At 42.7% G+C, this 27,847-nt stretch overlaps 1 protein-coding gene and 1 non-coding gene across 8 annotated transcripts in view; one reads left to right on the top strand and one right to left on the bottom strand.

Moving 5' to 3' along the window:
- Positions 1–884: 884 nt before the first annotated feature.
- The window catches only part of col25a1 (collagen type XXV alpha 1 chain), a 147,464-nt gene continuing 120,501 nt past the window's right edge, over positions 885–27,847 (top strand). For all 7 annotated transcript variants that reach the window (XM_005752093.1, XM_005752089.1, XM_005752091.1 and 4 more), the window contains exons 1-2: positions 885–1,544; positions 1,672–1,741. In XM_005752093.1, the coding sequence (XP_005752150.1) occupies positions 1,245–1,544; positions 1,672–1,741 (370 nt within the window). In that variant the 5' untranslated portion in view covers positions 885–1,244. The remainder of the gene's footprint in view (positions 1,545–1,671; positions 1,742–27,847) is intronic.
- On the bottom strand, positions 12,209–12,281 carry trnar-ccu (transfer RNA arginine (anticodon CCU)). The gene has a single exon. It is a non-coding gene; the product is annotated as a tRNA-Arg (tRNA).

Here is a 27,847-nt window from a genome sequence, read left to right as displayed (position 1 = left end):
TGCTTGCATCCAATAGCTAAATGCAGAGATCAGTGCATTGAGCTACTGTATATTTTTATTGTTCTGTCGCCCCCGTTCACATTGATTATTTATGTAACATTGTCTTACAGCCGAATGCAGCATTTATCCCAAACATAGTTCAGTCCTGAGCAGACCTCATTCATGTTTGTTCTGTTGAAGCCCACAAATGGTCCAAACCAATAATTTGCTCACTCTAGGCAGGCGGATGTCACAAAATCAAAAACGAATGCATACTGTTACTGTAACCTGTGACCACATATTGATTCGGTTGTGCAGTGCATGGCACTTTGCTTACTTCATCTAAGTCACAATAGCAGTTTCCTCTGGAAAAAGAAAAAAACACCATGCCCACTGCTGATTTGAAGGTCCATTGTGTAGGATTTGGGAGGCACTGTTGCAATGGAATATACATAATTATGTTTTTACTACTGTATAATCACCCCAAAGTGTCATTTTCTCTTATTTTAGAATGGTCCCTTCATATTTCTATAGGGAGTGCGTGCTCTTCCACCCACAGTTTGCAGTGTTGGACCAGAGTGGACATTTAGAATTTGTAGTGGCCACCAGCTTGACGATGGAGGGTGAGGCCGCTGAATCCTGCACACTGTCCGTTTAACTCAAGTAATCATGTGGCTATTTTTGCAAAAAGTTTCAAATGAATTTTAAAAAATGTGGCTAAATGTGTCCCTGTCCTTACTGATCATCACTTCTCATCAACAAGCTAATGGCAACTGTAGCCCACTGGGCTGAAATAGCCCAAAAGGAGTGAGCCAATAAATTATGTTAATCAGTGGGACACGTTGGAGGCGTGTTGTTGCCTTCGTGAGGGGGGGAGCATGCCTGCGCCACGGAAAGGCTTCAGTCTTAATGCTGTGTCCTCTGCGTGCGCACTGCCTCCCGCTTCCACGCTCTCCCTCTCTACTGTTGAGTGCATAAGAGCGGTTTCCTCTGCAGACCACTTTGCAAAGCTCCGTGCAACAAGTTTGCAGGAGCAGCAGCGGCACGCCGTCACGCAGGTTGACTTCACTCGGCTGGAGCTTGAGCGGCGCTCCACTCATCCATCTGTCGCTGTCACCACAAAGTCACCGTACGTGAACGCAGCGTTGCAGGCGCACACACGCACGCTCGCTCACTCACTCACTCACACAGAGCAGAGTGCCATAAATTGGTGACTCCGCGCCAGATGCGGTTTGCTCTCAGCAGCGCGTGGAGTTGTTAGTTAAATGGAGAACGCAGTGGCGAGAAGAGCATCTAAGTGCATGGAAAAAATGGAGAAAGAACTGTCGCCCCGGCAGAAGCGACACTACTGCCGCACGACTGCGCTGAACGTCTTCTCCTCGTTTTGCTCCGTGGCGTCCGTCGCTTTCTGCATTTTCCTGAGCATTAGTGGAGCTGACATCAAGAACCGAGTTGTGGATTTGGAGAGTGCCAAAGGCGAGCACACCTTCACCCGTGCCCCCGGCTACTCCGTGGAGGATTTCAATTCACTGATAGAGGAAAGAGTGGACGAGCTGCTCTCTCAGGTAAGATTGGCTTATGCGCTCGGCTCTCCGGCACTTTGTTGTTGAGCCCTTCACTTGCGCGTAAATGGACTGTGGTTCACTCAAAGGGCGAATGAATGAAAAATGATGCTTTTCTTTCACCTTTCAGCGCTCCTATGAGAATTTCGTCAAGATTCGGACAGCCAGACAAACATCACCTGAATGCAACTGCCCTCCAGGTAAAGGAAACTACTTTTCCAGTGCGGTGCGGGCGCGGGGTTGCATGTGGGAGTGTGAGGTGCTGGCTTTTAAAGCGCGTTTGACTCCGAGCACAGGCTGGTTTGAGAATGAATGGAAGCTTTTCAGGGACAGGTTTTTTGTTTGTTTGCATGTTTGTAGTTGATTTCATTGAATCTGATGAAATGTGACAGTGCTGATAGTTCAGGGGAGGTCTCCTGTGAAGGATGCGGACAGCTGAGCGCTCAATGCACCTAACAGAAAGAAAGGCATTTAACAGCCGTCTATACATAGAGGTGCTGAGAGATTGTCCGACTTGTGATGTTGCCTGCTCCCTTGTTCACATGGAGGAGAAGTGGGAGAGGCTGAAATTCACATTTCTAACCAGTAGATGGAAACATTTATTCCTCCAGTGTAGCTCAGCATTCTGGTCATTTTAGGACTGAGCCGAGGTTGGGTTGCCAGTGCATCGTAAGTGGGGGGAGAATGTTCTGGATTTGAACTTGTGGGTTTTTGGTTTACTTCTAAATGTTTGCCAAGCCACTATTGTGCATCAGTGTAGGTTAGCCTTCAGGGGGAAAAAAAAGAAATTAATAAAAAATAAAAACAGCCAGTCCTGCTCTTGAATGTGTGATTGACAGCCCCAGTTTCACTGCAGTAAAAAAAAAAAAGAAGAAGAAAAGATAGAAATTATAAAATAGCACCGACAGAAAACAGATAAAAAATACAACATTAGCCGATAAGGTGAAATCCAGATGGAAAGCTCTGGGTGCATCGGGGACTTTGAGGGGTTGAAAATTACAAAAGATCTCTCACACCTGCCCTTAAAATAGCTCACGAGTCCCTGAAAACGAGGGACGGTGCGTAAAAATTGCTGCAATTTTGTAACAGTTAATGCAACGTTTTTGTTCATCCCCTTGAATTAAAGCTAAAAGTCTGATTGTTAAGCCCACATTCAGTTAATGACTCAGGCACCAGTTCTGTTTTTTCAACAGCTACAATAATGTCACATCTCCGTGTCCAGACATATACAGAGATAACAGGGTGTCAGATAAGGGCTATATACTGTCAGTGATAAATAAAATGTGTCTATTTCAACTGATTCTCAGATAAAGTGAAGGATTCAGTCTTTGCCCAAAAGTTATGCATTTTAGCATTTTAGGCTAAACGACCCAGTTAAAGTCCATCCATCATCTGAAAACTGCTTCGTCATAAAGCCGAAAACAGGGCTGTGTTTTCTCGGCTCCTGAAAGTGCTGACATTGTGGAGTTATGTTCTTTACAAGTAAGTAACATCCTGCGGATTTCTTAAGGCTTTTTTAAAATTACCTTTACATGCTTTTTCATACATGTGCCAAATATCAATATGAGCACCTCGAGTAATGCGTTCAAAAGGTCACCAGCAAGCATCCCGGCTCCTTAATGGTTATCCGACAGATGGGATGAATTGCTCCTTGATGTCAGAATGAAGTACGCTGTATGGCCTGTCTAATAGCATGTTACTGCAAAGCACTCTAGTAACATTTCCATGCTCTCAGTGAACCACACGTGAACCTTTGCGTTCCTTCCTGGCACACTGCTGAACCACTAGGTAGACGGCATGCTGCGGGACGCTGACATGTTTTCACAACTTTTTAAAGTTTGATGAAGAGGGGATCAGCCTCAGTCAACTCCAGCTGGGAATGTTACACAGTAAGTGTGAACATACTGTAGGTGACCTTTCTGGAAAAAGTCACAGTGCATAGTGGTGCTTGGAAGGTTTCATGGAAAATTCGCGGATATTGGCAAACATCTGCGCTGCAGGTCTGAAATTAAGGTGCTGAATCCCAACCAAAGAAAGTGCTTTGTTGTTGACCCTCAACCCCTGACCTCCCCTGTTTTTTTCTTTTTCCTTCACCCTGCCAAATATGAACAGCAACGCAATAAAAAATATGTTTATATACCATAATCAGACACGGGCACAAGAAGAAACGAGACTAGTGCGAGTGATAATCCCAAACGAAAGATCCTTAATCTTCAGTTTTCACAAGCGCTCTATCAACTGCAAATGTCTCATCTGCAGAGTGGGCATGCCTGAATTAATGAGCCAGAAGTACTGCGAGTATTAACCATAATGAGACACTCACAATCAGGCGGCTCTCTGTTCTCAATCCCTGTCATATGTTTGCTATTTATTTTCTCCCTCCACAGTTCTGTAAAGGGGCAGAGAATAAAACAATGCAAACATTTCACATCAAATGAAGCGAGACGACGCTAAAAACCAAGACGGCTCCGAGCTTGATCCTGGAAGCTGGCAGCTAGTTGTGGTCTCTTATTCCCCCCCCCTCCCCAACCCCCAATTATTTTTTGAACTATGATTTCATACAAAACACATATATCATCAGGGTACTTTGAAGAATCTGCAGCGTGGTTTAAAAATCCAAACGCTCACGCAGTGTAAGCGTATTACGCACGCAACTTTCAGTAATACTTTGTTAGTGCTTTGGAGCGTGCTCTTTCCAGGCAAATAACTTTGTACTCTATGAATTCTGAATGGGCTCACTCAATATCTAGCCTCTCCTCTGTGTAGGAGACAGCCTGTGGCTCAGATGAGGTCTTTTTTTTCTCCCTCTCTCTCTTTGAGGGGAGGACCGTAATGTGCTTTTCACAGTCTTCACTTTATTGCTGTCAAAGAAGATGGAGTGGTTACACAGACAGAGCAATGGTCCATAGCTTGGGGATATTTTATAGGTTGTTCCTGAATCATGGGAAGTTTTTCGCCGTCTTTATCTGAGAAAGTCGGCTGTGAACTTCTACTGTGTTTTATTCATGCTGATGTCACTCCTGGCGGGAAAAAAAGCGATGGGTTTGCCGATGCTGTTTGTCATCTTAACAGCGAGGGGGGTATCGCTTTGTGTTATTACTCGGTTATTACTTTCTGAGGGAAAAACACCATTCTGACACGGGCTAACTTTTCCCTGCAAACTGGCACAGTCTGTAGTTGAGCTAGAGATGTGTCTCCTGGGGTGGCAGTTCCTGTCAGTCGGTCCATCTCTTTGGTGCAGGCTGAAATATCTCAACCAGAAGGACGTTTCACTCTGACATTTACGGCCCACAGAGGATGACTCCTGCTGATTGCTAGACTTTTCCCCTTCCTCAACCAGCGTGTTAACACTTCTTGGATGGAATGGCATGAAATTTAATATTAATAATCCATCCACCTCCCACTACATCGCGTGCAGACACATTTGCTCCCTGTGAAAAATCACAATTTTGTCTTATATGACAAAGCCAGCAAGCTAAGACACCTCAATCAAGCCGTCAGATGAGGTCGGCATCCATGTGTAAAGGAACAAACAGGTGGGTTTAGCATATGCTGTTAAATGATCCGGATAGAAACTAACTAAACCCACAGAAAGCTAACCTAGCATGGACTGCAGGATAGATTAATAGCTCAGTAAGACACAGAAATGGAGACTGCCACGCTCTCCTATGGTTTTTTTCACTTACCCAGTGAGGAGCAGGGCGAGCCTTTTCACGCCATTAAGGAGACAGAAAATTACATTAGAGACAGAAAAACGAGAGGGGAAAAATGTTACAGGGAAAAAGGTTCAGGTTGATCAGGGATGAAGAATAGCGAAAAAATATATATTTGGAGTACAGAGTGGTAAAACGTAAGCTTACCAGATCTCCAAATAGCCCACGTATGTCTTACAAAATAGCCAGCAGACAGAGTAAGTGTGTGTGTGAGTGCCAGGTTTTGACAAGAAGGTACACAGCGTGAATTAAAACATATGGATTGAATTTTAGTGTGAGTTTAGTGTGTGGTGGGGAGCCCAGCAAAGAAACTGCAGAGCCAAATTACTCACTTTGAACAACAGTCAGTTATCCTGAGCTTCACATTGTCTGAAAACGTATTTTACACCCTCCTTTACGATTAAGGAGTAAATCAAACCTGTGAAACCATCATGATGTGAGAATGTCTCCAGTCGCACCCACACCGTGCTCTACACTGAAGCGAGTCCCTTTATAATAATTGTTTCAGCATTCGTGGGCTGTTTCCCTTCTCCTTGTTTTTTTAAAATGTGCGTGTACCTTCTCCTTCCCTGGGATCTGCATTCCAAACAGGGCCTGTTGTTTAATGGGACCATAATAAAATGTGCCGTCAGCAAGCACTGGTGGTTTGCGCTTTCTCCTGTTTACTCACCCATACGCCTAATTCCCCGCGCAGCCCCCTTTCCCCACTCTGCAGCATTTCTTGATGTTAACACTTCAAAAAGCCTGGCAGCAAAACACTGGCTGAAGCACTCTTGAGAAAACAGGAACATATTACTTGTAATGTGTGGGACTTTGTTCTCCCCCCCAAAAAAATACCCAGTAGTGCTTGTCAAGTGCAGAAGGGCAGCAGGGGGCCACATCAGCTGGATGTTCTGTCTTTTAGATTGCAAAATACAATCATAAGCACATGCAGCTTTTTTCCTTTCATCCTTGTCATCTCCTGACTTGATCTGATTTCTTTACCAAGAGTGAAAATACACACATTTCAAACCAGTCCCAACTTTCTCCACCCAATCGCTCCTTTTCAACTCTTTGTGGCCACGCTGGTTTCCAGTCTCCCTTTCTGGCTCGCCAAGTGTGTAATCCCTCTGGCCTGATACAGTTACAGTCATGCCAATCCCCTCAGATATCCTCACCTCAGTAGAGGCAACTGGTAATTAATCACTGACAGCTTTTGAATTAAGCCCTCTGTGTGGTTTGGTGGTGGGAGGTGCATTAATAGCCATGTAATCACTGAGTGATAGGTAAAGCTAAGCAGACTTCCAGGTAGCCACTGAGGCCAGCTGTTTCTGGTTAAGTGAGTCCGGTTAGGCTGTTTTTGCGACCACGTGAGGTCGGAGACAATGTTGGAGCCCAGGAAACTTTGCCCGGAGGCAAAGGTGAACAGGCAATTATGATTTTGATTGCTGTTCAATTGCATATAAGTATATCGCCATAAAAAAGAACAGTGGACTCCAGATAGTGAATAACATCTTGCCGGGGTCATTTTATGCATGAAAAGCCTGACTCATTCACCTCCGACTCCACATCATTCCCAATAAATTGACATGACGTGATTTATCGGGATGAATCATCACAAGTGGTACTTTTACCTTAATTTTCTAAATTTACACAAGGCTGGTTATAAATGGCAGGGAACACATGGTTTCTTTATTTGACACAACAGTTTTTACGGGAGATGGTGAAGTCGCTCTGTTGAATGCACTGGAACTGACTGCGGGGCTTTGAAAGGGTGACGCACTTTTCTCTTTTTAACTATACATTAAGCTGAGGGGACGCTCATAATGGAGAGCAGATCACATGATTTTTCTATGAGCGATGTCAACAGCACTCTGCTGGAGATTCAAGCACCTCAGGCTGGGAGAACGGGGCCAAAGGAATGGACCAGAATCCAAATGCTCTTGCCTAATGGTTCGTCTCATGTGTCCTCGAAACATTTCCTGGCGGTGATCCTCAGTCGTCATTTTGTGTGGAATAAAGCAGGAAGCATGGAGATCCTGTCTTGGCTGCTTGTACATTTACTACTTGGAAATGAAGAGGTTTCCATCACCAGAACTTTGAAAGCCTGTGGCACACCCAACCACTTACTAAAAGAATTGTCTCCTTTTATTTAATTTTTTGACATGCTTTCTTCTTTGGCACGTTTTCGGCATTATCAAAGCACAACGCTGAACAATGAGATACAAATTATTAAAGGTGGAGCACCCTTAGAGCAGTGTGGCTTTATGCCTTTCTTTAAGGCTTCTCGCCCTGCGTGCATGTGCTCAAATGCTCGTTCTTGTTCCTAATTTGGGAAGTTAGTCCTCACAGTTTGTGTTTTTTGTTTTTTTTAGATCAAAATGTAGGAGCAAAAAAGATTCTGCAAAGATGATTATAAAACGTCATGCTACGCTCCAGCCGATTAACCGGATGTCCGCATGTTCTTCTTGGTGGTCGTGATGCATGCTAACACAGCCTCTGCTCACATTGCCCTGTAACCTCCAGTGTGAAATCACCGCTGTTGGTCTGCCTTGATGCTCCCTCTCCCAGGATCCGGCAGGCTTATGTGAGAGCAGGGTGGCAAATCATCCACAAAAGACGACTTATAAACCCTCTGCCTCGTAGCACTGGGTGCCCTCTGACACTAGATTGAAAGTTGAAGTTGTGCTCCCTCTGAAAACTACTGAAGTCTCCTTCTTCATGAGCCTGCATACTCATCCCTGACCTGCTAGTATTCAGACAGATGTGATACCCTTTCAATGCCTCTCCTGGGGAAGTGTCTAAAGTAGTCATTGTTTGCCATTTGTGAAGCGTTGCTGGTGGTACATCAGCGTGAATAACTATTACAGTGACATTACTGTAATATTACATTAATTGGCTGGTAACCATGTTGCTAGTGTTTCTCAGCATCATGCTCTCAGATTTAGATTTCAGTCTAACCCAGTTGTCTGAACGAGTACATGTTTAATTTCTTTTCACTGTAAGAATGGCTTTCCAGTGTCTGTCATCAAATTCAAATCAGTGTAGCTTGATGATGCCAGCTTTCATGGAAACTCTGGGCTCCAGACAGAAGAAAACTAGGAACCCCCGAGGCGATCCCCACATGCTCCTGCACCCGCCTTCCTTGCCTGTGGCTTTGTGCCCCAGGCCTGTCAGGCCTCGCAGGCATGGAGGATGGCGGGTGAGGGTCACAGATGCCGCTGCTCTGTATTTTATCAGCCTAATAAGAATAGTCACTGCAAATAAAACAGGCTGGTGTGCCACAGCAGAAAGCGATAGTTTTGCCAGTGTGTGGATGTCATGCAAACTATTGTTGATATAGTCTACTTGCTATTTATGGGCTTTTCTAGAAACAATACATGGATGGCCTTTGCTGAGCCCCATGTTTTGTTTATATGCATCATTTACTTAAGTCCACAGTCTGATTGCAGCTTGAGCTTTTCCATGTAATGATCACTTCCACAGCTCCAAAAATGGCAAATCCTGATTCAGATTGTAGGTGATCACAGAGAAGCTTTCTATCAGTAGAAGAGCTGGTGACACTGAGACAAACAGTGATCGAAGGTCAGCAATCTTTAAGTGCTGAGAAATCAACCTAACACCAACAGTACTCAGATGGGCTGGACGTATAGTACCTTTCTACTCAACGTGAGCACTCACAGCACGTTTTAAGATGAGTCTCATTCGCCCAATCAGTCACTCACTCACTCCGTGTCTTCCGAAAGGATGCTTTGACACATTACTTTTGGAAAAAGAAGCCAAAGACACATACCTCTGTTTGCATCGGAGGAGCTGAAGTAGAGTAGGCGAAGAGTTTTAGTTCCGGTGTCAAAGTGAATCTGTCACCATCGTGCATCTCCATCCTAATAACGCAAGCTCTGAACTCATTGAGGAAATCTCAGAATGCTTAATTCCTGTGTCGTGTTCCTCTTTCCAGAGGAGCAAAGTATGGGATGGAAATGGCTCAAGACCCGAAGGTTCTGCGGTGGGTCATTAAAGCTGCCCAGAATATTACTGGCACTCGGTAAACTGCGATATCGATGAGCTGCAGAGCCCAAAGGAAGCCAATAAGATAATACCTACCCCAACCACAGCTTGTTCCCAGTGCTCATATCTGGCGATCAATAGAAGTATTCCCTGATGTAACACTAGATTTCGGAGCAGTTTCTTTCCTCAGGTGGAGAGATTGATGAGTTTATCTCTATCACTTGACTACAAATAATCGCTGTATTTTTCTATTTTTCATTCATTTGTCTTTTTTCTTCTCAGTAGCATAAAGGTATTACATAAAGAGTTTTTCTTTTGCACACTGAACATGCATTACTGTGTACAGAGAGGCTCAAACATTCAAGAGATGTTGAGAACACTTGAGGAGGACTTTTATTTCCAGGGTTTTTTGTATATTTCAAGTTCAATTATTTACAGTGGTTGTAAACATTTATTAGTGCTAATAATTTGAAACGCCCGCTCATCAATTTTTAAACCGTGTAGTTTCAGCACAAACAAGCAGGCAGTCCCTCAAGCTATTCAAAGACAGCGGGGAATCAGGCAATTTGTCAAAGTGGAAAAAGTGATGGAGGCAAGCTGGGTTTGCCCAGCGGCTGGCCAAATGATGCATGCTCCCAGACTCCCCACAGGGTACGCCAAGCAGTCGGTTGGATCAGACTGTTGTGTTTCCCGTCCAATGGGCTGATACACCTTTTCTGGGTGTTTCTTAATGTTTCTTTTTACTGCCTCTTCTTCTAGGTTCATTTTAAGATATCATAATGTCCCGCATCAAATCCTCTTGGCGTCCTTGATGACAACCAGTAAACAGAGGACTTGCGTACTGTCTGGCGGCTCTTACTTCTCTGCTAAATGTGAAGTAAAAAATGAGTCATGCTGTAGATCAGGGAGGGTAATAAAAACACTGAGCAATTATTCCAGCCCTTTTGCACTCACTTATGTGCTATTGCACATCTGTGAACACAACTGGACAGCAGAATATGCTGATATCACCCCCCTCGGAGTACAAATATGGAGACAACAGTATCACAGAAACATGCCACCACAGAGCCTTTGTAGCTTGGCGATCGGCGCTGGGAAATATTTTTATGTTATTATGTGTCCTTTCTCAATTAAGAAAGGAAGAAAGCGTGGAATAAAATGAAACGAGGCCATTCATTCTTAATCTCTGTCAACTGTGATGTTAAAAACAGCGTGGAATGCGGTTTTCTAATTACAGCTTATGTAATACTATTTTTCCACAATATTTATGATTACTTTTCCCGCCCTTTAGCATGCAATTAATCTAGAACATGCAGTGAAATAACAACAAACAGTACGGTGCCCCACGCGGCAGCTTGCCAGATTTAGCCTACCTGTGAACGTACATGCGTGTACTGCATCAATGTCAGCGAAGGTGAATCGATACGCAGAAAGTCGCTTCGTCTTCTGGTCGCAGCTCAGACGGTATTGCTTCGAGAGAGCCCCTCCCCTTCTATCTGATGAAGAAGAGGGTAGAAACAGCTGTGTAAGCCACAGTTAAGGCTTGGAAAACCCAGCAGTAGACAGACAACCCTGTGCACTTTAATTTAATTGGCTGGTCATACGATACAGTTCAAGCAGGCTAGACGCCTCGTTAAATGGTAATTTCTGACAGCTTGATAAACGGCATTAATGCTGCGTGGTGGCCTTAAAATAGGCCTCATTTTTAGTCTTAAATGGAGGGACTAAATTCAGAAGTTGAAGACATAAATATAATAAGTGCCCATCTAATTGCTTTTCTTCTGTCAGCCACTTTGAAAACCTTACAAGCTTTTTAATACTTTGAAAACTTGCTGTCAGGTTATGTGTAATATTAGGAATTGCTTACAAGGGTAAAGACAGAGTGATGCATTCATGAAATAATTTTATTTGTTGAACCAGTCCCTCACACAGTCAGAAATCAGCAGGAGCAGGTATTGTGACACATTGTGAAAGGCTGCAAAACATATCGCAAAAGAACAAATGTGGGTTCGTACTTCTACTGGCTGGTTTATTACTATATCATGGAAAATAATCATTATCAAACTATATTATATTTTGGAATCACAAATGTAGTGATCACAACAACAGTCACCTCGAGGTACTTTATACTGTAAGGTAAAGAGCCTACAATAATACAGAGAAATCCCCACCAATCAGACGACGCCCTGTGAGCAAGCACTTGGCGAAAGTGATGAGGAAAAGTCCCTTTCAACAGGAAGAAACCACCAACTGACCCAGGCTCAGGGAAGGGCGGCCATCTGCCATGACTGCTTGGGGGTGAAGGGAAGGAGACAGGACGAAAGACAAGACAAGCTATATACAATTCAGTGCTTTTAGTGATGTACTTTAGACATGGTCAAGATGACCTACTGAAGTTAAAACCGAGGAAGGGGCAAGAAAGGTGATTTGGTTCACTTCAGAGAACGATCTCAAAAAGAGAAAATATCCAGTGAGTGGTTGTTCTCTGGACAAAAAGCCCTTCTCAGTGACATTACAAGTCTGAAGAGAAAAGCCAGACTGCTTTGGGTTGATAGAAAAGCAACAGGAACTTAAAGAATTCTTAGCAGTAAGGAGAATAAAAAGTACCTCTTAACATTTCAAATCTTGACAGGATTTGACATGTTGAGTGTAGCCCAGTCCAAACCTGGGCTACACTTTGCATAGACTTACAATCTTCTATTGTCATATTTAACAGTAGAAGATTGTCTTGGTGTCCTGGTCTGGTGAGTCTCAATTTCTGTTGTAATGTTTGGCTCTGAATTTGGCTTGAACAACATAAAAACATGAGTCCATGCTGATTTGTATCAAGTTCAGGCTTTTGCTGAGCTTCATCCAAACACCACAGCCTATCTGAATACTGTTGATGACCATATAGTTTAGAAGACTGTGCTTAATTTCAACCAGTTTAAATGGTGAGGGGATGTGAGTAATAAAGGACTGAATCGTCACCCCAGATGGGACTCGAACCTACAATCCCTGGCTTAGGAGGCCAGTGCCTTATCCATTAGGCCACCGGGGCTCTGTCATTGGCTTCCTGTAATAACGATAGGTGGCACAAGGCAAACAACTGCATAATGGTGCCTTTAAACATATGTGTCACGGTGTACATGTATAAAAGTCATAATGTTTTTAAATCTGTCCACCAATTTAAAGGTAAGAGTAGCACTCTCTTTGCTCTGGTGCACACTGTTGATGATTATCTCTGCTGAATATGCCATTCATCTGGCTTCATGCTGTTCACTCTGAGGTTGATGGGTTGCTTCAGTGCATTCGTACAGTTGTGTTTGTTAGGTTTTAATGAATCCGCCCCACTGAGTGGGAATGTTGTGAGATTGTAAAGCAGAATACCTCGTGCATATTTTATACGTCTCACTTGTAAACATGAAAGCATAAAGTTCATTTGTGTCCAATGTAACATCAAGCTGATGGGTTTTTACAAAAAGCCTGTCAAGTTGCACTTTAACTGTTTTCTAATGTTTACATGTTTGCATGTATTAATGTCGGTTTTATTATTATAGACATTACCGCGTTTGTGATATTAACTAGATTACTTGTTCTATGAGTTTTTCTAAAGTGCGCCCACACTTTGAACTTTTTTAAAATGAAGAATTTGCTTCAAGAAGAAAGCAACAGCGATGCCTCGGGTGTAATGCTTTAAATCAAATCCAGCTTTTCAGACTCTATCAGCCATCGTGACGTCATGCCGAGCTTTGTCGGGATCCAGGTTAATGAGCCACTTCCCATGAGCCCTGCTGCTATCTGAAGCATCTCCAGTTCTCATGAGTTTCTCGTACCGGTGCAGCAACCCAAAATTAACTCTTCACCAAGACTTGACTTTGTCTGTATATTGGCTTGAACTTACCGCCTGCCATGGCAGTTGCATGGCAATTCAGCCACAGAGTCCACTGTATAACGTCAACATATTCTAAAACTTGAATGCATATTTGTGCCATGAACCTGTCGAGAAGTGCACTCCTGCAGAATATCATACTTAAATGTTCCGCTGTGCGTCAACGTTTACTCAAAGTTCAATCTTATGCTTCTGTTACAGATTTGCAGTTGTTTAATTGATGTCATTTTTCCTCCTTTTTTGTGAATTGTAAATATTTACTGTTTCGTAAGTGCACCTCCGAGTGTTCTCGCTGCTTTGAGCGCTGTTTCATAAATGTCATGTTTATAGCTTTGATGCTTGAGCAGAGTAAGACTCAGTCACAGTGATGGTTGACGAGGCCTTTTTATATACAAAAAAATCATATATATCCACTTTATGGTCATAATTCAGTTAGCAGTTTGTTGTCAAGGTTATCTCCACTGTGAGTCTGAACAAAACAAATAAAGCCTTTTGAAGACTTTCCCTTCACAGCAGATATACCAGGTGTCAGCTTGACTGATCTGAGGTGCTTCAGGTAGAGATAGTGTCTCACTGTTAAAAATGGTAAAGATGTGAAAGGACCCATCACCTCTTTGCCCTTGAACTTCAAACAAATTACCTTCCCAGCATGCTTCCCACCTGCGCTGTTACTGTGAAACATTTTAATAGCTATGGTGGTGGTGGGGGGATAAATAAAAGAAAAAAATAACGGAGAAGAAACAGGAATTAGCAGGAAGCTCGTTTCGGCTGATTAAATGGAGCGTAACGCTAGTATGTCGTGCCGTGGGATTTGGTACCAGAGATAAGATGACTTATCCAAATGCACGTGCAATCTGAATTTAAGTAATACGGAGCATTTCGTAAACATACTGACACGCTAATGACTCGTTCAGCACCAGCATGCGTTTGCTGTCAGCTCCCACAGACTTTCATGTAGCATAACAAATGAGAGGGAAAGTCTTTCACATGTGTGGGTTTCGCGGATCCCCAGTGTAACATAGACTTGATCATATACTTGTTTTCTTAAAGCAGTTAGTCATGCGCTGTTGGCTATCCCACCTATGAACTGGGAGGTACTTTTTTTTTGAGGTGGAGGTCAGTTGGCAGGAGCTGGCAAAGCATCTGCATTACCCCAAATGTCAGGGCTCAGTAATATGAGGGTGTAGGTTTCATCTGAGTGAGAACAGGGAATAACACGACATAACTCAGTGGAACTCAAGATTTAAACCAAAGAAACACTGAGTCCCGCAGGAGCCGGTGTACTCTTGTGAATGTCAAACCCATAAATCTACATTTTGCCAGCGCCGGATCCAGTTGCAGTTTGAGACCGTGCTGCTAAATTAAAAGAAATCACTGAAAATTCTTTATTATTTCATATTTAATTCACTGCTGAGGTGGATATTAAAGGTAAAGGTAAAAGGAGAGTATCATATTGTCTATTCAGCAAAGTCCTCTGAGACTTCCTAATATACAAAATTGGATGAAAACTCTTCACCACCCTTAACGCTCTATACGGATTGCATTTCTATGAGCGGTGGCAAAGCAAGACCAAAATCAGTGAGTTGGATATGAAGCTGCAGTACCTCTGAGAAGTGTCACGTGAAGCAGAGTACAGTGCTGACAGAGGCCATACGGCATCGTTTTAGGTTGCACATTTGCCCTGCGGCTCTGGGTGTGATGTTATGGTGGCAGGCTCTGCTGAATAAATGCGATCTCTGCACAGGCTGTGCACATTCAGTCATTTTTAATAGCAAGTAACATTATTTGTGGGCACATGCGAGCTTGGAAGGTGACTGAGATGCTCAGGGTGAAAAACAACATCTTGCAAGTGCAAAGGCCGGTGTAAGAACTCGTAGAAGGAGGAAAAAATTATATACTTCTCTCTCGTGCTGTATCGTTCTCCTGACACTCTACCCCAGGTAGACTACTCCCCTCTGGCCTGTTCTCAGATTAGCATGTGTTGGCCAAAGTCAACATGGAGAAGAGTGAGGAAACAAGTTCTCATTCGCTCTAAGGTTGCTAATACCTCATCATATCTGATGGCAGACTTTGAGATGTGTCACATGGACTGAAATAAATTTAAATCTAATAAATACAATGAGTGCATTATTACTTTTAGCTTAGATTTCTGGAGGGTGGAGACTAATAAAGTGCCTCTAAAGAGGAAAAGGATGTCTGGAGTTTGTGTGAAAAAGAAAAGTGTCAAATATTTGGACTGCACTAACTCTCTAACTCTCAGAAAACTTCAGGAACAAATAAAAACTCACGTGCAACAATACACAGCGCGTACCTGTGCATATCTATAACATAAACGCCTTTCCATTACAACGTGTGGTTTTTCCACAGTCAACCACTAAAGTACCCATAAAACAAAGCTGAGGGGGAAAAAGTGCTCGGCTGTGTGCGTCTGTGGCGAACACTTGTTGTTGTTGAGTTTTCCCATGGCAGAGGCAAATAGCTTGTAAAACAAGTTACGCAAAAGTCACCAAAACATCATCACGGCGCTGCTTGCCACCGCTTGATGTCAAAATTGGGTCATGTTGAAGGCCCTTCCCAACCCGCCCGTGTTTAATTGCCATGTGCTAAAGAATTTCCCATGTGCACACAAACCAGTCAAGCCTGGTGAGACCTAATAATTGTTCAGTCAACTCTTTGTGCTGCTGTCTGCATTCATGCTGCCAGATTTCCCCCCCCCTTCCTTTCTCCGAACGATGGCGGCACAGAAAGATTCGATACTTGACGGGGGTTATCTGCTCAGCAATCCCTTTGCTACATGAAAGACATGTTTAGCTACGTGGTTTCCGGGCCAGGAGCTAAGCTGTCTTTTTACAAGCAATCTTTGATTCACAAGGGACATTTATCCCTTCCTTTCCACCAGTGTTCCCCCTTGTCTGCTTTGTCCAGTTGCCTCTTTCTTCCTCTCAAAGGCTCTCTGCAGCTTCAGCGAGAGGAGCATAGGGACACAAGCTTTTTAGGGTCTACTGAATGGATTTATCGACTGGGTGAGGCAAAAAATAAATAAATAAATGAATAAAAGTGACCGAAATAAGCAGCAATGAGAAAAGCAGAACTGGTGAGGGGAAAAAAATACACTTTGTTTAAACCAGAGCAGCCTGTGTGTGCGTGCTGCTGATATGGATTTCCCCATGAGAAGGTTCAGGTCCCCAAATTCCTCCTCAAACAGGCCTCAAAAAAAAAAGAGATTTATTTGGCTTTTTGCCTCAGACTTGGAGGGAGAAAATGGGAAGCAAACTGGGGTTTTTAGCATGCGCTCTCCAAAAAGGGTTTTCTGTGACGCTTCAGAATGATAAATTATAGAAATGTCTTTGGAGGCCACATTAAATGGTTCATGAAAATAGCAGGCCCTCTGAGAGTTAACTGTGCCTTCTCTGTTTAGCATGCTTTGATGATGGTAAATGGTATACTGTTCTATCTGCTGTGACCAAATGTCCAAGTCCTGAAATGGTTTCATCCTGAGGACTTTTGCCTTAGCGTGCCTTCTCTGTCCTGAATACAGCAGGCCACCGGTGTGACTTGTTACGCTTGGTGTGGACTCTCTGGTGACACAGTTTCGTTACGGGTAGCTGGGATTTTACCTGCGCTCGCCAAATTCATTAGAGGCCTCTGAAACTCTAAACATGCCGCTCAGATGGAGCAGGTCAGGTTTTGCCCATTATTGATGTCTACAAATATTGAATATGTCGGTTAGGTCTTGTAGCATGGTTGTTGCGTGTATGTGTGTAGATGTGCGTGCAAAAATTCAAGCTTGCGTTAGACAGACCTTTTGGCTTGACTCCTACCTTTCATAAAGAAAGCAGCCCCTGTCAGACGCCCAAAAATCCCAGGCTGGAGATGAAACAGAGAAGAGTGTGTGTTGGTTTGCATATGTGTGCACTGTTTATGTGTGTACCTGAGTCCTGTACATCTCTGGCTTTCCTGCACCCCATACTGACATTTCCAACGGGTGCTGGTGTAAATAAGGTCGTCGCCCACAGCAGGTGTGGGGAGCAGTCCCGAGAGCAGGGGAGGTCTAAGCCCCTTCAACCCTAGGCCGCAGCGAAACCATCTTGGAGAAGTCAATATTTGCAGTCGGTATCAAAGACGGGCCTGTTTTTGGTATCAAAAACCAGGCTGTACAGAAGAAAGCTTGTCCATGAATTCAGATGTAACATCTCCAGCAGATCAACTGGTGTTAAATACGTGGAATTGTTTATGAAATCAGCATAAATTCTCTATTGTTAGAACGTGTTTTGAGATATTAGTTGTGTACTTTGTTTTTGCATTGATTTAAATGGGACTCTTTAATCTATTCATAATCCTGTACGACTGCATGTAGTAATATGTAAATGTAGACTTTGAACAAGATCAGAAATACGACTCCATTATTGCACATGTTGCTCAGTGTTTAATGGCGATATGAACATAAGACTGCAAGCTATTTTAGCTAACTTTACAATGTGGTAAAATGTGATTTTTGTAACAAATATATGATTCGGATAAGACGTATTTTTTTAACTTAAAAAATGAGCTATGCAGCTAAAAGTAATAAAATTAATGCACGTTATTAAAATACTTTTGGATAAAACTGTAACATTCTCATCAAGTTGGGTGCTAAGATCTAAAGGTGCAACTTATATGGGCTCTGTAATTAGCTAAGGAAGAAACCCCTTGGCTCCAGCATCATGTGTACTAGTCAGTCACGCTAGTAGCTCCCCTGCTTTAGCGCACTGTATGCAAGCTAGCATGCCATCTTGGTAGAATGCTAGCACCTGTGCCATGTACTGGTTTATACTCAATATAATCAAAGACAGTGAATTTACATTAACAAACAAGAAGTATGTATTTATAATCAAATTTTGTCTGCTTTTGAAGCTTTGCTAATAGCTAACGAGACGTTAACTTGGTCACCATTTTGGATAGGATCTAGTGAATATGGTCCCAGTCACACAGGCTTTGAGGCTAGTCTGCAACCATCTGGCAACCACTGATCGTCAGGGGAAACATGTGATTTTCCTAGCTGGTTAATGAGTGGTTGCTGGAAGTTCTGGGAACCACTTACCAACCAGTTGGGGAATACATATTTTCCCCCTCACAACCAGTGCTTGCGTCATATCTAATATAGCAAACAGCTCTCAAGCATTACTGGAAGAATATGGGGTCAAGTTCTAACATATGCTTTTCTAAACAGGCAAATCTTGTGAACTTGCCATACCAATCATAGTTTGTGTGCACACTGTTTTTGCTGTGGAGTCTGTTGTAGGTACATTCCAGGTTTTGTCTTTTATACAAAGTTGTCTGCTAACTACCAGATTTTTTCCAACCTGATTTTCTTAAACTGTTCGTGCTTTTGCCTTATGTGGCACTCAGCAGCAGGTCAGTGATTTTCTCTTTGTAGCACGTCTTTCCTTGACCTGCTGGGTGTTAGAAAACTTTCTTTACTATTTTGGGTGTACATTTCAAGCCATTCACACCAAGGCATTCACAGGAGACCAGACTGCAGTAGTGTATTGGTCCATTCCTCCCTGTCTCTTGAAAGTGTGTGGAAAAACACTTACATGGCTTTGCTTTGATTTGCAGTGTGTACAGAGGGGTTTCCATCACAGACTCTCTCATGTGGGCCACTGGTCTGGCTCCTGTCTGCTCATTGAAACCCTCCTCTCAGGGGGGTTTAAGACAAGACAGTGCCTTGACTTTATCACAGACCATCTCAAGGAATTTCAAGGTTGCTCATCCTCTGCAGTGGAAGAAAATCTGTAAATGTACTAAAGGAGACAGATTGCTTAGTAATAGGCTTCCAGTATAGCAAACAGACACAATTACCAAAGCATATTGTTGTTGATGTTGGAAAATGCAGCTGTGCACAGATTCCTAATGCAAACAGGCTCTCAAAAGCCATTGCTCAATTATACAGTTGTGAATAAGACCGCATGACATTACAAACAGACAAGTTCTGGGTAACATTTGGTGACACTTTTTACAGTCCAGAATAAGGGCTGTGTACAGCATTAGCTTTTACACACCTTCTTTCCTGAGACACAAATCAGCCACACTTGAGCTTTAGGGTTCTACATTAGCGGGAGCTTGTGGTAAAGAAGCCAAGCAGGGCACTGCCAGCCCAACACTCCTGTGTTGCAGTCTTTTTAGTGTCCTTTTATAGTCTCCTTCCTTCCTCCTCACACTCCACAGTCTTCCGAGAGGCCGTGCAGGCACGATGGGGAGTAAGGAAGTCAGCATGCTTCATTAAGTGAATGTGGCACACCACGCATGTCACTGAAAACAACAGAGGCTCTGTTCAGGAAAGAAATGACACTTAGAAATAATAGCAAGCCAGAGAACTGCCTTTAAGGAATGGCTGATGGTTATGAGGCCTCCAGCTGTGCTTTGCAGATTTTTATTTTATATAAACAAGCTGGAAGTGTTGTAACAGGTATACTTCTTTTAATGGGACTACTTCAGTAGCTTAAGCTTGAAGGCACTGAATTACTACACTTTATTTCTTGTTGTTATTTTGTAATTAACTTCGTATGTTCTTTGCTTAAACCTGGATTTAAACTAGTTCTCCTTAAAAACAGATCTCTGTTCATCAAAACAAAACCAAAAAAATCAAATCCAAATAATGCCCTTATACTGTAAAATGGCTTAAATGTAGTTTCACGTCTGCAATTCATTTAAATTAGTCCTATCTTCATCTCTCCAGCTGCCTGCATTTTCCCACAGTCTCCCTCAGCATCTCGAGACCCATTCGCTAGCTAGCTAGTTAGTTATCTTACAATGGGACAGTGTCTGTCCACACTATCCAATTAAATGCTACCTCACGCAGAAAAGGAAAAATCTGCTCTTCATATATAATAAGCGAGGGCGCCGTTCTGGTGAGTAAGGTGTAAAAAGAGTTGTTTTATCACAGTGACTGGAGGACATTGCACTGCCACTATTAGACGCTAGCTCTTAAAGCTAAACATTTACATGTTAATTGCACTTAGAGCCACATAACAAGTTTTCAGCCCAAGTAAAGTTACTTTCCCATGTGACTGCTCTGCTCCTTGTTTATTCTCTCTTTGACTTAGCTTAGCTAGCATTATTAGACATTTAATAATGTGTCGCTAAGGTAATTGACTATGTGCACGAGACAATGCTAACTTCCTGGTTTGAGAGCGGCTGTGGGGTTGTACATTTCTGGTAGCTTTACTTTGCGGTCAATCGCTACTGCGAAGGTGGACTCAAAAATCATGTCCAAAACACGAAAACGGAAAGATGGCATTAAGTTACAAAGAGCAGAAGGTGGGAACACTCACCACTGTTGTGTCATAAAAAATCTAATGATCAATTTTGACGTTTAAAGAGTTTAGATCGATCAGTTGTTTACATCACTCAACACAAGCAGAACTGCATTACTGCAGAAGACACATCGTCCACATTCAGAAGCACATCTCTGTATAGTGACTGGTCTTATGATTTAAACAGGCAAATGTTCAGCATTCAAACTACAGGTGAAGAATAGTCAAACCAGATGTTTCCCCCGTTATGTCGATATCAGCTCGTCAAGTACACACCTACACAGCATGTTAACAAACCGTGAAAAAAGCCACACAAAAAATGAATGATTGCTGGTAATGGTTTCTATACATTAGTATTTACAAAGGCTATGTTTTGACTTACCTTAAAAATTACAGCGGTCCCTCGCTAATAACGCGGTTAACCTTTCACCTCGCTGTTTCACGGATTTTAGTGCAAGTTTGCATGCTTTTTTTTTACATCACATTGTGTCCTGCGTCCTGATCGCTGCAGACGATCTCCTCCGTGACGTTTCTCCTGTACAGTACACAATCGCTGCATCGATCACTAGCAGTGTGACTCTGAAGTGCAGTACTGTATGTCCACGATGTCCACGAAACGTTTTGCACCGTCAAAAAATAAATTTGGCTACTTGATTTCACCTATCGCTGGTTATTTTTAGAACATAACACCCGCGATAAACGAGGGACAGCTGAGAAATATAACATTTGAATCCCTTTTCTCTTTTGCTCTGAGGCGCGGGGGAAAAATATCGACAAGTCAATGAACATCATTTACAGATATATTGGGTAAATGCCCAAGACATCTATAGAAATGTAAATCGCCACTTGATTCATTTGCTTAACTTGTTTTGGACCGTAAACCAGGCGCGAATAGGACACCGGAAACAAAGCTCCCCACAGGAGTTTCCGCACCGGAAGTAGCATATGCTAACGTGCACATAGTCAATTGTCGCTAAGTAATGTGTCGCTAAGGTGTCATACACTGAGCTAGCTCTGGCAGGCTATAGTCCCATCCTTCAAAATGATAGCTTGTGTTTGTTATGTATTAAATCATCACTTTCTGAATCACAGTTATAGGTAACATGTGTTTTTTCAGCTGTGGTTTATCAAGCATTACTTCATAGGTACTTTACATTTGGTTTAAGATGTTGCTAATCAGCTAATATTTAATCAAGAGCAGAATAATCCTCTTTTGTAGATAGACAAGCTAGTGAACTATATATCCTGTATGGCTGCCAAGATGGGGGATTAACACTCTTTCTTTAAAATTATTTGGCGGTTGGGATCAACGTCAGCTAAGCTATCAAAAGCCTAAGTGCTGATGAGTTGATTAATGTGTGTTATGTGGCAAAGGTTGCCTGCGTGCTCAGTGTATACTCATGTTCATTTCAAAGACATTTATTGAGGAACAAAATACCCCAAAAAACTGTTTCCTCTCTCATGTTGGGTGGGTGGGGGGGAGGGGCCATTTCCATAAATCACATTTTTACTATTTCTCACATTACATTAAATGAGTTATTAATATTTCTGTGGTGTCATACAGAAACATCCCCACATTCAGTGCGCGAGCAAGCAGGCAGCATTTTCTCTGCTCTTTGTGAACAGACTCGAGCGTGGGTGTCAGGGGGGTCTTTTATAATATATCGATGAGATTAAACGAATCCTCGCTGACAGGTGCGTGTCTGTTTCACCTCCGGGGTGTCTGTGCTCGGGGCGGGTGGGGATTAGAGAAGGTGAGGGTGTTGGAGCTGTGCCGCAGGGCCTGTCCCGGCTGCTGCTGTTTAGCCAAGAGAGCGCCAGCGAAACAGAAAACAGATGACAGAGAGAGGGGGAAGCTGAAAGGCTGGCTTGTGTGTTCTTTCTGTTCTGCGTCTGTGTTTACCCTTGAGGGGTGTCAATAGGATGTGGCTACCATATTGTGCGCCGTATTACCCATGCTGCGGCATGCTGTGTCTCATTCATTGGCACTGCTGTCCTGGCTATTTTATCACCACTGTTACATGCTGTAAAAACGCACACTGACTCATCACTTATTTGTGTCAAAACACACCTCACTATGCAGCTGAATCGCTGCTCTGCTTCAATGAATGAGTCTTTTTTTGTTTTAAATTGTTTACCTGTGAGACTGCAGTTTGTGCCGTGTATATAAAAAAGCTTGGGGAAATTCATCTTCGGCTTATCCTGCAGAAACCCATCTCCTTCTTAAACAGTCACTCCTGTGCTTGCTTAGAACATTTTGACAGTCCGCTCGCAGCTGTGCAGTGGTCCACATCAAAGTGGCTCTGGCAGAGACTGACAGTCTCAATTAGGACTTGTGTGCCACCTCGCTTTTGCACAGGCTAAACTGGCTCCTGCCCAAATCTTGCTGGATCATGTTCTGTTTTTTTGAGGGGTTTTCAAATGATTTTATGTAATGTTTTTTTTTCTTTTTTCTGCTGACCTAGAGCCAAGACCCTAAGGTCCATATCCTTTAAGGTTCTACACCACTGGCTGCAAGAATCCTGCTGGGATATTTTTTTTCACCAACCTGAAACAGCCTGGAGTGATTAATACCCAGGTTTGTTTAACTGGCCTGGCAACTATTGTAGATTCGGGCACAGGAACAAGTGCTATTATTGTGCTATTAGTACTATTATTATTACTAATATGGAAGATGTGCCCTGATATGCCCTAAAATGCTGATGCTCAAGCATTTTTAACCCAAATGCAGTGAACATTGTGTTCCAATCAGTGCAGTTTTTTTAAATTGATGCAGCTGTCTGATATTCAGCAGGCTACATTCAACAGTGTCTGATGGCTTAGGTCCAGGTGGGACTGACCTTAGGTCATCACACACTTGCACACAACACCTCGCCATCGCGTCAGCTACTCAGTGCTGACAAGCTTTGCCAAAGCCAGGACATGCACGCGGTTGGGTGGGCAGGCAGACAGACAGACTCTGCTGTCTGGCACAGACAAGGCTCAGAGACAGACGGCTGAGGGATGTTTGATGACTCCCCAAGCTCATCTATCAATCACCACCTTTCCAGACTCTCAAGGCTCTTTGGAGATGCCACAGATACCATCCTCTGACGTCAAAACTGACAAACAGAAGGCGAAGATGGGGTAATGGCGGCTCGCTTGTTTATGGTCTGGTGCCCTTAGAGTGAACAAGGCCTCTGACCTGAAAGAGCTCTCATCAGAACTGTGAGGCAGGCAGCAGAACAACACTTGAGACTAAAATAGTATGAGGGGGTGGAGGCCATGAGATTTCTGGCCATCTGTTGTGATGCTTAAATCCCATGGAGATGGTGCTGAAAGAAATCCTAACAATACTATTTGCAGTATCTGCATTATGATACACACTTGAGAAACTTTGCACACAAAGTTTAGAGCTTTCAGTTTCGTAACAAAGAACAGAAAGCGATTTTTGAGGCATTCTCGGCTGGAAGAAGTTGGCTACAGTGGGTGCAGGGAATGAAATGCATGTTCTGCAATACAACCCTTACAATTCTTGGAGTACTGGTGAGGTGGCAGTGTGAGTGGGATTAATCTCCAGCTGACTTTAAAATCCTGAAAACAACCCCGGTGCACTCTGCACACCAGGTCATTTCAATAAACACCAGTGTCAAATTTGTACCTTTAAAACTGCGTCAAATAAAATTGACATATACATTTTCAATTGTTCGTGCTGGTGCGCGCAATATGTAATTTCCCCAAATGGCTCTTAAGTAAGCAAACTTGCATGAAATGTCTCCGTCAAGAAATGCCAAGAGTCATAAGTGTCACTGGTTGCATAGAAGATGAAGTGTCATTTAGTTTTTTGCCCAAAACCAAAATAAAACGTTTGCCTTGTTTGAGCATATTTTTCTTTTGCGCATGTGGTACAGATCTTGGCTTACAACGCATTTTGTAAATCTTGTGGAACCACGTTCTGCACTGTGCCTCGTAGCTGCAGGGACACAGATTCTCTTCCTTCTCAGCAGTCCAGCATTTTCCCCCTTGCATCTTCTCTTCTTACCGCTGACAAGTTACCAGCACCGTCAGGCCAAGACACACTCTTATACCGTGGGATTGATGGGTGCCAATGGCTTCCTCTTCTGGGAAACATTTCCTCGAATAAAGGCTTGCGGTGAAATGTTTACAGTGTGGGAGCTATTAGCAACCTTCAGGGAGAAACAACCCAGCGTGGTGTAATCAATACTTCTTTTGTTTGCTGAACCCGGACATTCAAACCCTAGAGACTTCAGCTCCCCGGCTATATGGCTCATGGCAAATTTTGCAGCGAGACAGCTGCTTTGTGCATCTGATTTAGTGAAGTGTAATACTAGAGTTTTAAGAACATGTAAATGGGTTTACTGATGGTATCTAGCTTAGCACTGAGAACATGACTGTAATACTGGAATGTTCTAATCAGATTCTTGTTACTAGCACCGAGCTAACCGGAAAGATAACCGGAGACATGGTGTGTATTAAACCTTCTATGTCTATAAATGCTGTCAATTGAAAGTATGATCCTCCGAGGCTGACTTTGTGCAAATCTGGCCTCAGAAACAGATCTCATGAGGGAATATAGGTGATAATGGGAGAGATCAATGGAAAAAAACCATAAGCTGAATACTTCTGCATTGGTACCCTAAGCTGAGCACTGGCATCTCTCTAGCAATCCCTATTTGTGACAGCTGCACATATGTACAACATGCTCATTTCCGTGTGGGGACACATGGATGTAAGTCATGTATGCCCACAAAACCCAGGATACAATCAAGTGAACCAGATCGGTCCCCAACACCTGCTATTGGAATTCGAGGATCAACACTCACACTAGCAGCTGATTCCCCTTTTTCTCTCACATCCCCAAATGAATCCGGATGATTGATGAGTTGAACACATGCAGAATAACTGTTTATCTCAGGCATCATCTCCCACCTCCTTGAAATTAGTTTCCCATCTACCTTTGTTTAATTTTGTTTCACGCACGCTCTTAACTACATCTCCACTATAAAAAACCCAAATAGCCACGCACCTGTTCTTGCTTTGACTCACTCCAAAGTCCACAACATTTGGTCTAATGCAGAAGTCTTTTGGGAGCTTCTGTTGTGCCTGTCAAATATCTCTTAGCAATGTAGGGAGTTTTGCTTGTGAAAAACTTTTAATTGCAATGCAGATTTTTTTTTTAAGGATTACAAATAAATCTAAAGGTGTTAAAGAAGCAATTTCATGGAACGGCGCAGAGAGTTCACACCTGCTCTTAGGTTTTCAGGAGCCTTCAAAGCAGGCACATGGCTTATGTTTAATAAGGTAGTCATTGATTCAGTCTTGGCAGGAAGGTTGCCCGCCTAGTTAAAGCAGTACAATTACCCTGAATGTGATTTTATTCTTCCATTCACTCTCGGTAAAGTCATTGTGTCAGGGTCAGATTGCAGTTATGTGTGTAAGAGAACACTACAAGATAGACTGGATTTCAGCACCAGGTATTCAATAAAAATATGCAACACTTCCAGTTAATTAATTAAATAAAACGTGTTGCAGCCTTTGTAAATTATTTGAATTAAACCTGCTGAAGAGGTTTTGTAAAAGCTGCTTAACATGCTGATCTCTGCCAACTAGGCGCGGACAGCTGTGAACATGAGCGCCATAACAGTAGCTGTCGACTTTTCCTTTTTTAGCAAACTTGAGTTTTTGATGCTACAGCCACCTGGAGCCAATATTCATTTGGCCATTGGGCCATCCAAGTTAAACTGTAATTGTAACTGCAATTAAATCTAAGCAGTTATGTGCAAAAAATATATAGATTTTATATATATATATATTTTAATGACAGATTAGCATGTTAGGCTTGTCAGATTAAACCATTGATCGTAAATATATAAAGGAATGCAAGTTTATCCTTCAGTCAGAACTCTAGTTTTACATTGTGCCACTAACCTTTTGTCCTCAGTAAATGATGGATACCGTTTCCCTTAATCTTTAGAGACTTGTCTCCATCTTTTATTCTTTTCTTTTCCATTTACCACTTGCAGGCAAAAAGTCCAACATGGTTGCAGAAAAGCCAGCCTTAAAACCGTTGGTCATTGTCTAATGATCTACCTTTTTAGAAATGTATCTATATTAGTTAACAAAGGCTGGTAGACAAAACAGTAAGTACTGGCACATATATCTGCTACCTGTGCTGCCCAGAAAAGTTAGACTAAGTTGGCAGCTTCTTCTCAGATTGTCCTTCCCCTTAATGTAATTTTCTTTGTTTGATGTTAACTGCTCCTCTTTCATTTACTTAGCAATGTACACTGTTATTGAATGTCTGGTTGAGTGTCTGAACTGTGCACTAGTGCCAAATCAATCAGCAGGCGGTCTCCAACACCTTGCAGCTGTTGACAGGTGGTTGGCTGGTGTATGACCCGTGTTTAAAAGAACAAAGCACATGTGATTATTCATACAAGTAAGGCAGATATGTGCTTGTTTACGGCTTTTCTCGAAGCACAACAAACCTACAGAGCTGTGCATCAACCAAGTGATATTTTGCAAAAGAAACTCTGGGTCTTTCTGGTCCGCCCTGCAAACGGTACCAGTAAATCCCTGTGTTACTTTTAATGTATTATGCAAATATTGATATTTCAGAAATGAGTCTTAAATGTTCCCCTAACAGAGCTCTAAGTACACTGTAAACAAGACCAGAATAATTTAGCCAGTTATGTATCAACAAAGCCTCAGCCTTTCGTCATTATGACATAAGATCTACGTTGAAGGTATTAGTCAGTCCTGTCTGTAAACACTGGCACTCCAAGACTGGACAAGGCTACGCTCTGAGTCATGAACCAACTTGGTGTTGTGCTTGGATTTAAAGTTGTATACTAAAGGCAACTAGGGAGAAAGTGCCTGCTGTCTCTGACTGCATTGCGCAGTTGAATACCTCCACCCAGAACACTACCTCATACTGTAATGTGCTGCGAGCCTCTTAACTTCTTTATCTGCACAAAATAAGTTGGTTGTTTAAAAAAGAAAACAATCTTTTCATAATAAATGAAGCAACAGCAATGTCAAATAACTGATGTGGTAAATTGATCTGGTAAATATAAGTAGTACACTGAGTTCTTGGAACTACAGCATAATGAAAATACTTCAGAAACTGCATCCTACCAATGCGTACGATTTTACATAGTTAAGAGAATTCTATTTTCTGCACCTGAAAGAGAGCCTGAGTGTGGGTGTGGGTCTGGTAATGAATAAACCACGGGAGCTGATTCAGGAATGCCTCGTAGCTCACCCTTCCAGTCCCGATCCAAGCCAAGAAAGAAAATCCAACGTAAGTAGACAGTGTTTCACCATTCAACATCAGCGGTGAGAGCAATCAATCTGTCATAATCAAGTGACTTTTTAAGCCAATTTGGTAGTACTGGGGAGAACTGTGCAGGTCGCACTTGACTTATTGTAGAATTTGAT

This window comes from Pundamilia nyererei, unplaced genomic scaffold, assembly GCF_000239375.1.
Source record: "Pundamilia nyererei isolate P.nyererei 1_Seehausen unplaced genomic scaffold, PunNye1.0 scaffold00344, whole genome shotgun sequence".
Classification (NCBI taxonomy): Eukaryota; Metazoa; Chordata; class Actinopteri; order Cichliformes; family Cichlidae; genus Pundamilia; species Pundamilia nyererei.
The sequence above is the reverse complement of the archived record's forward strand: the minus strand, read 5'-3'. Positions and strand labels throughout refer to the sequence as shown.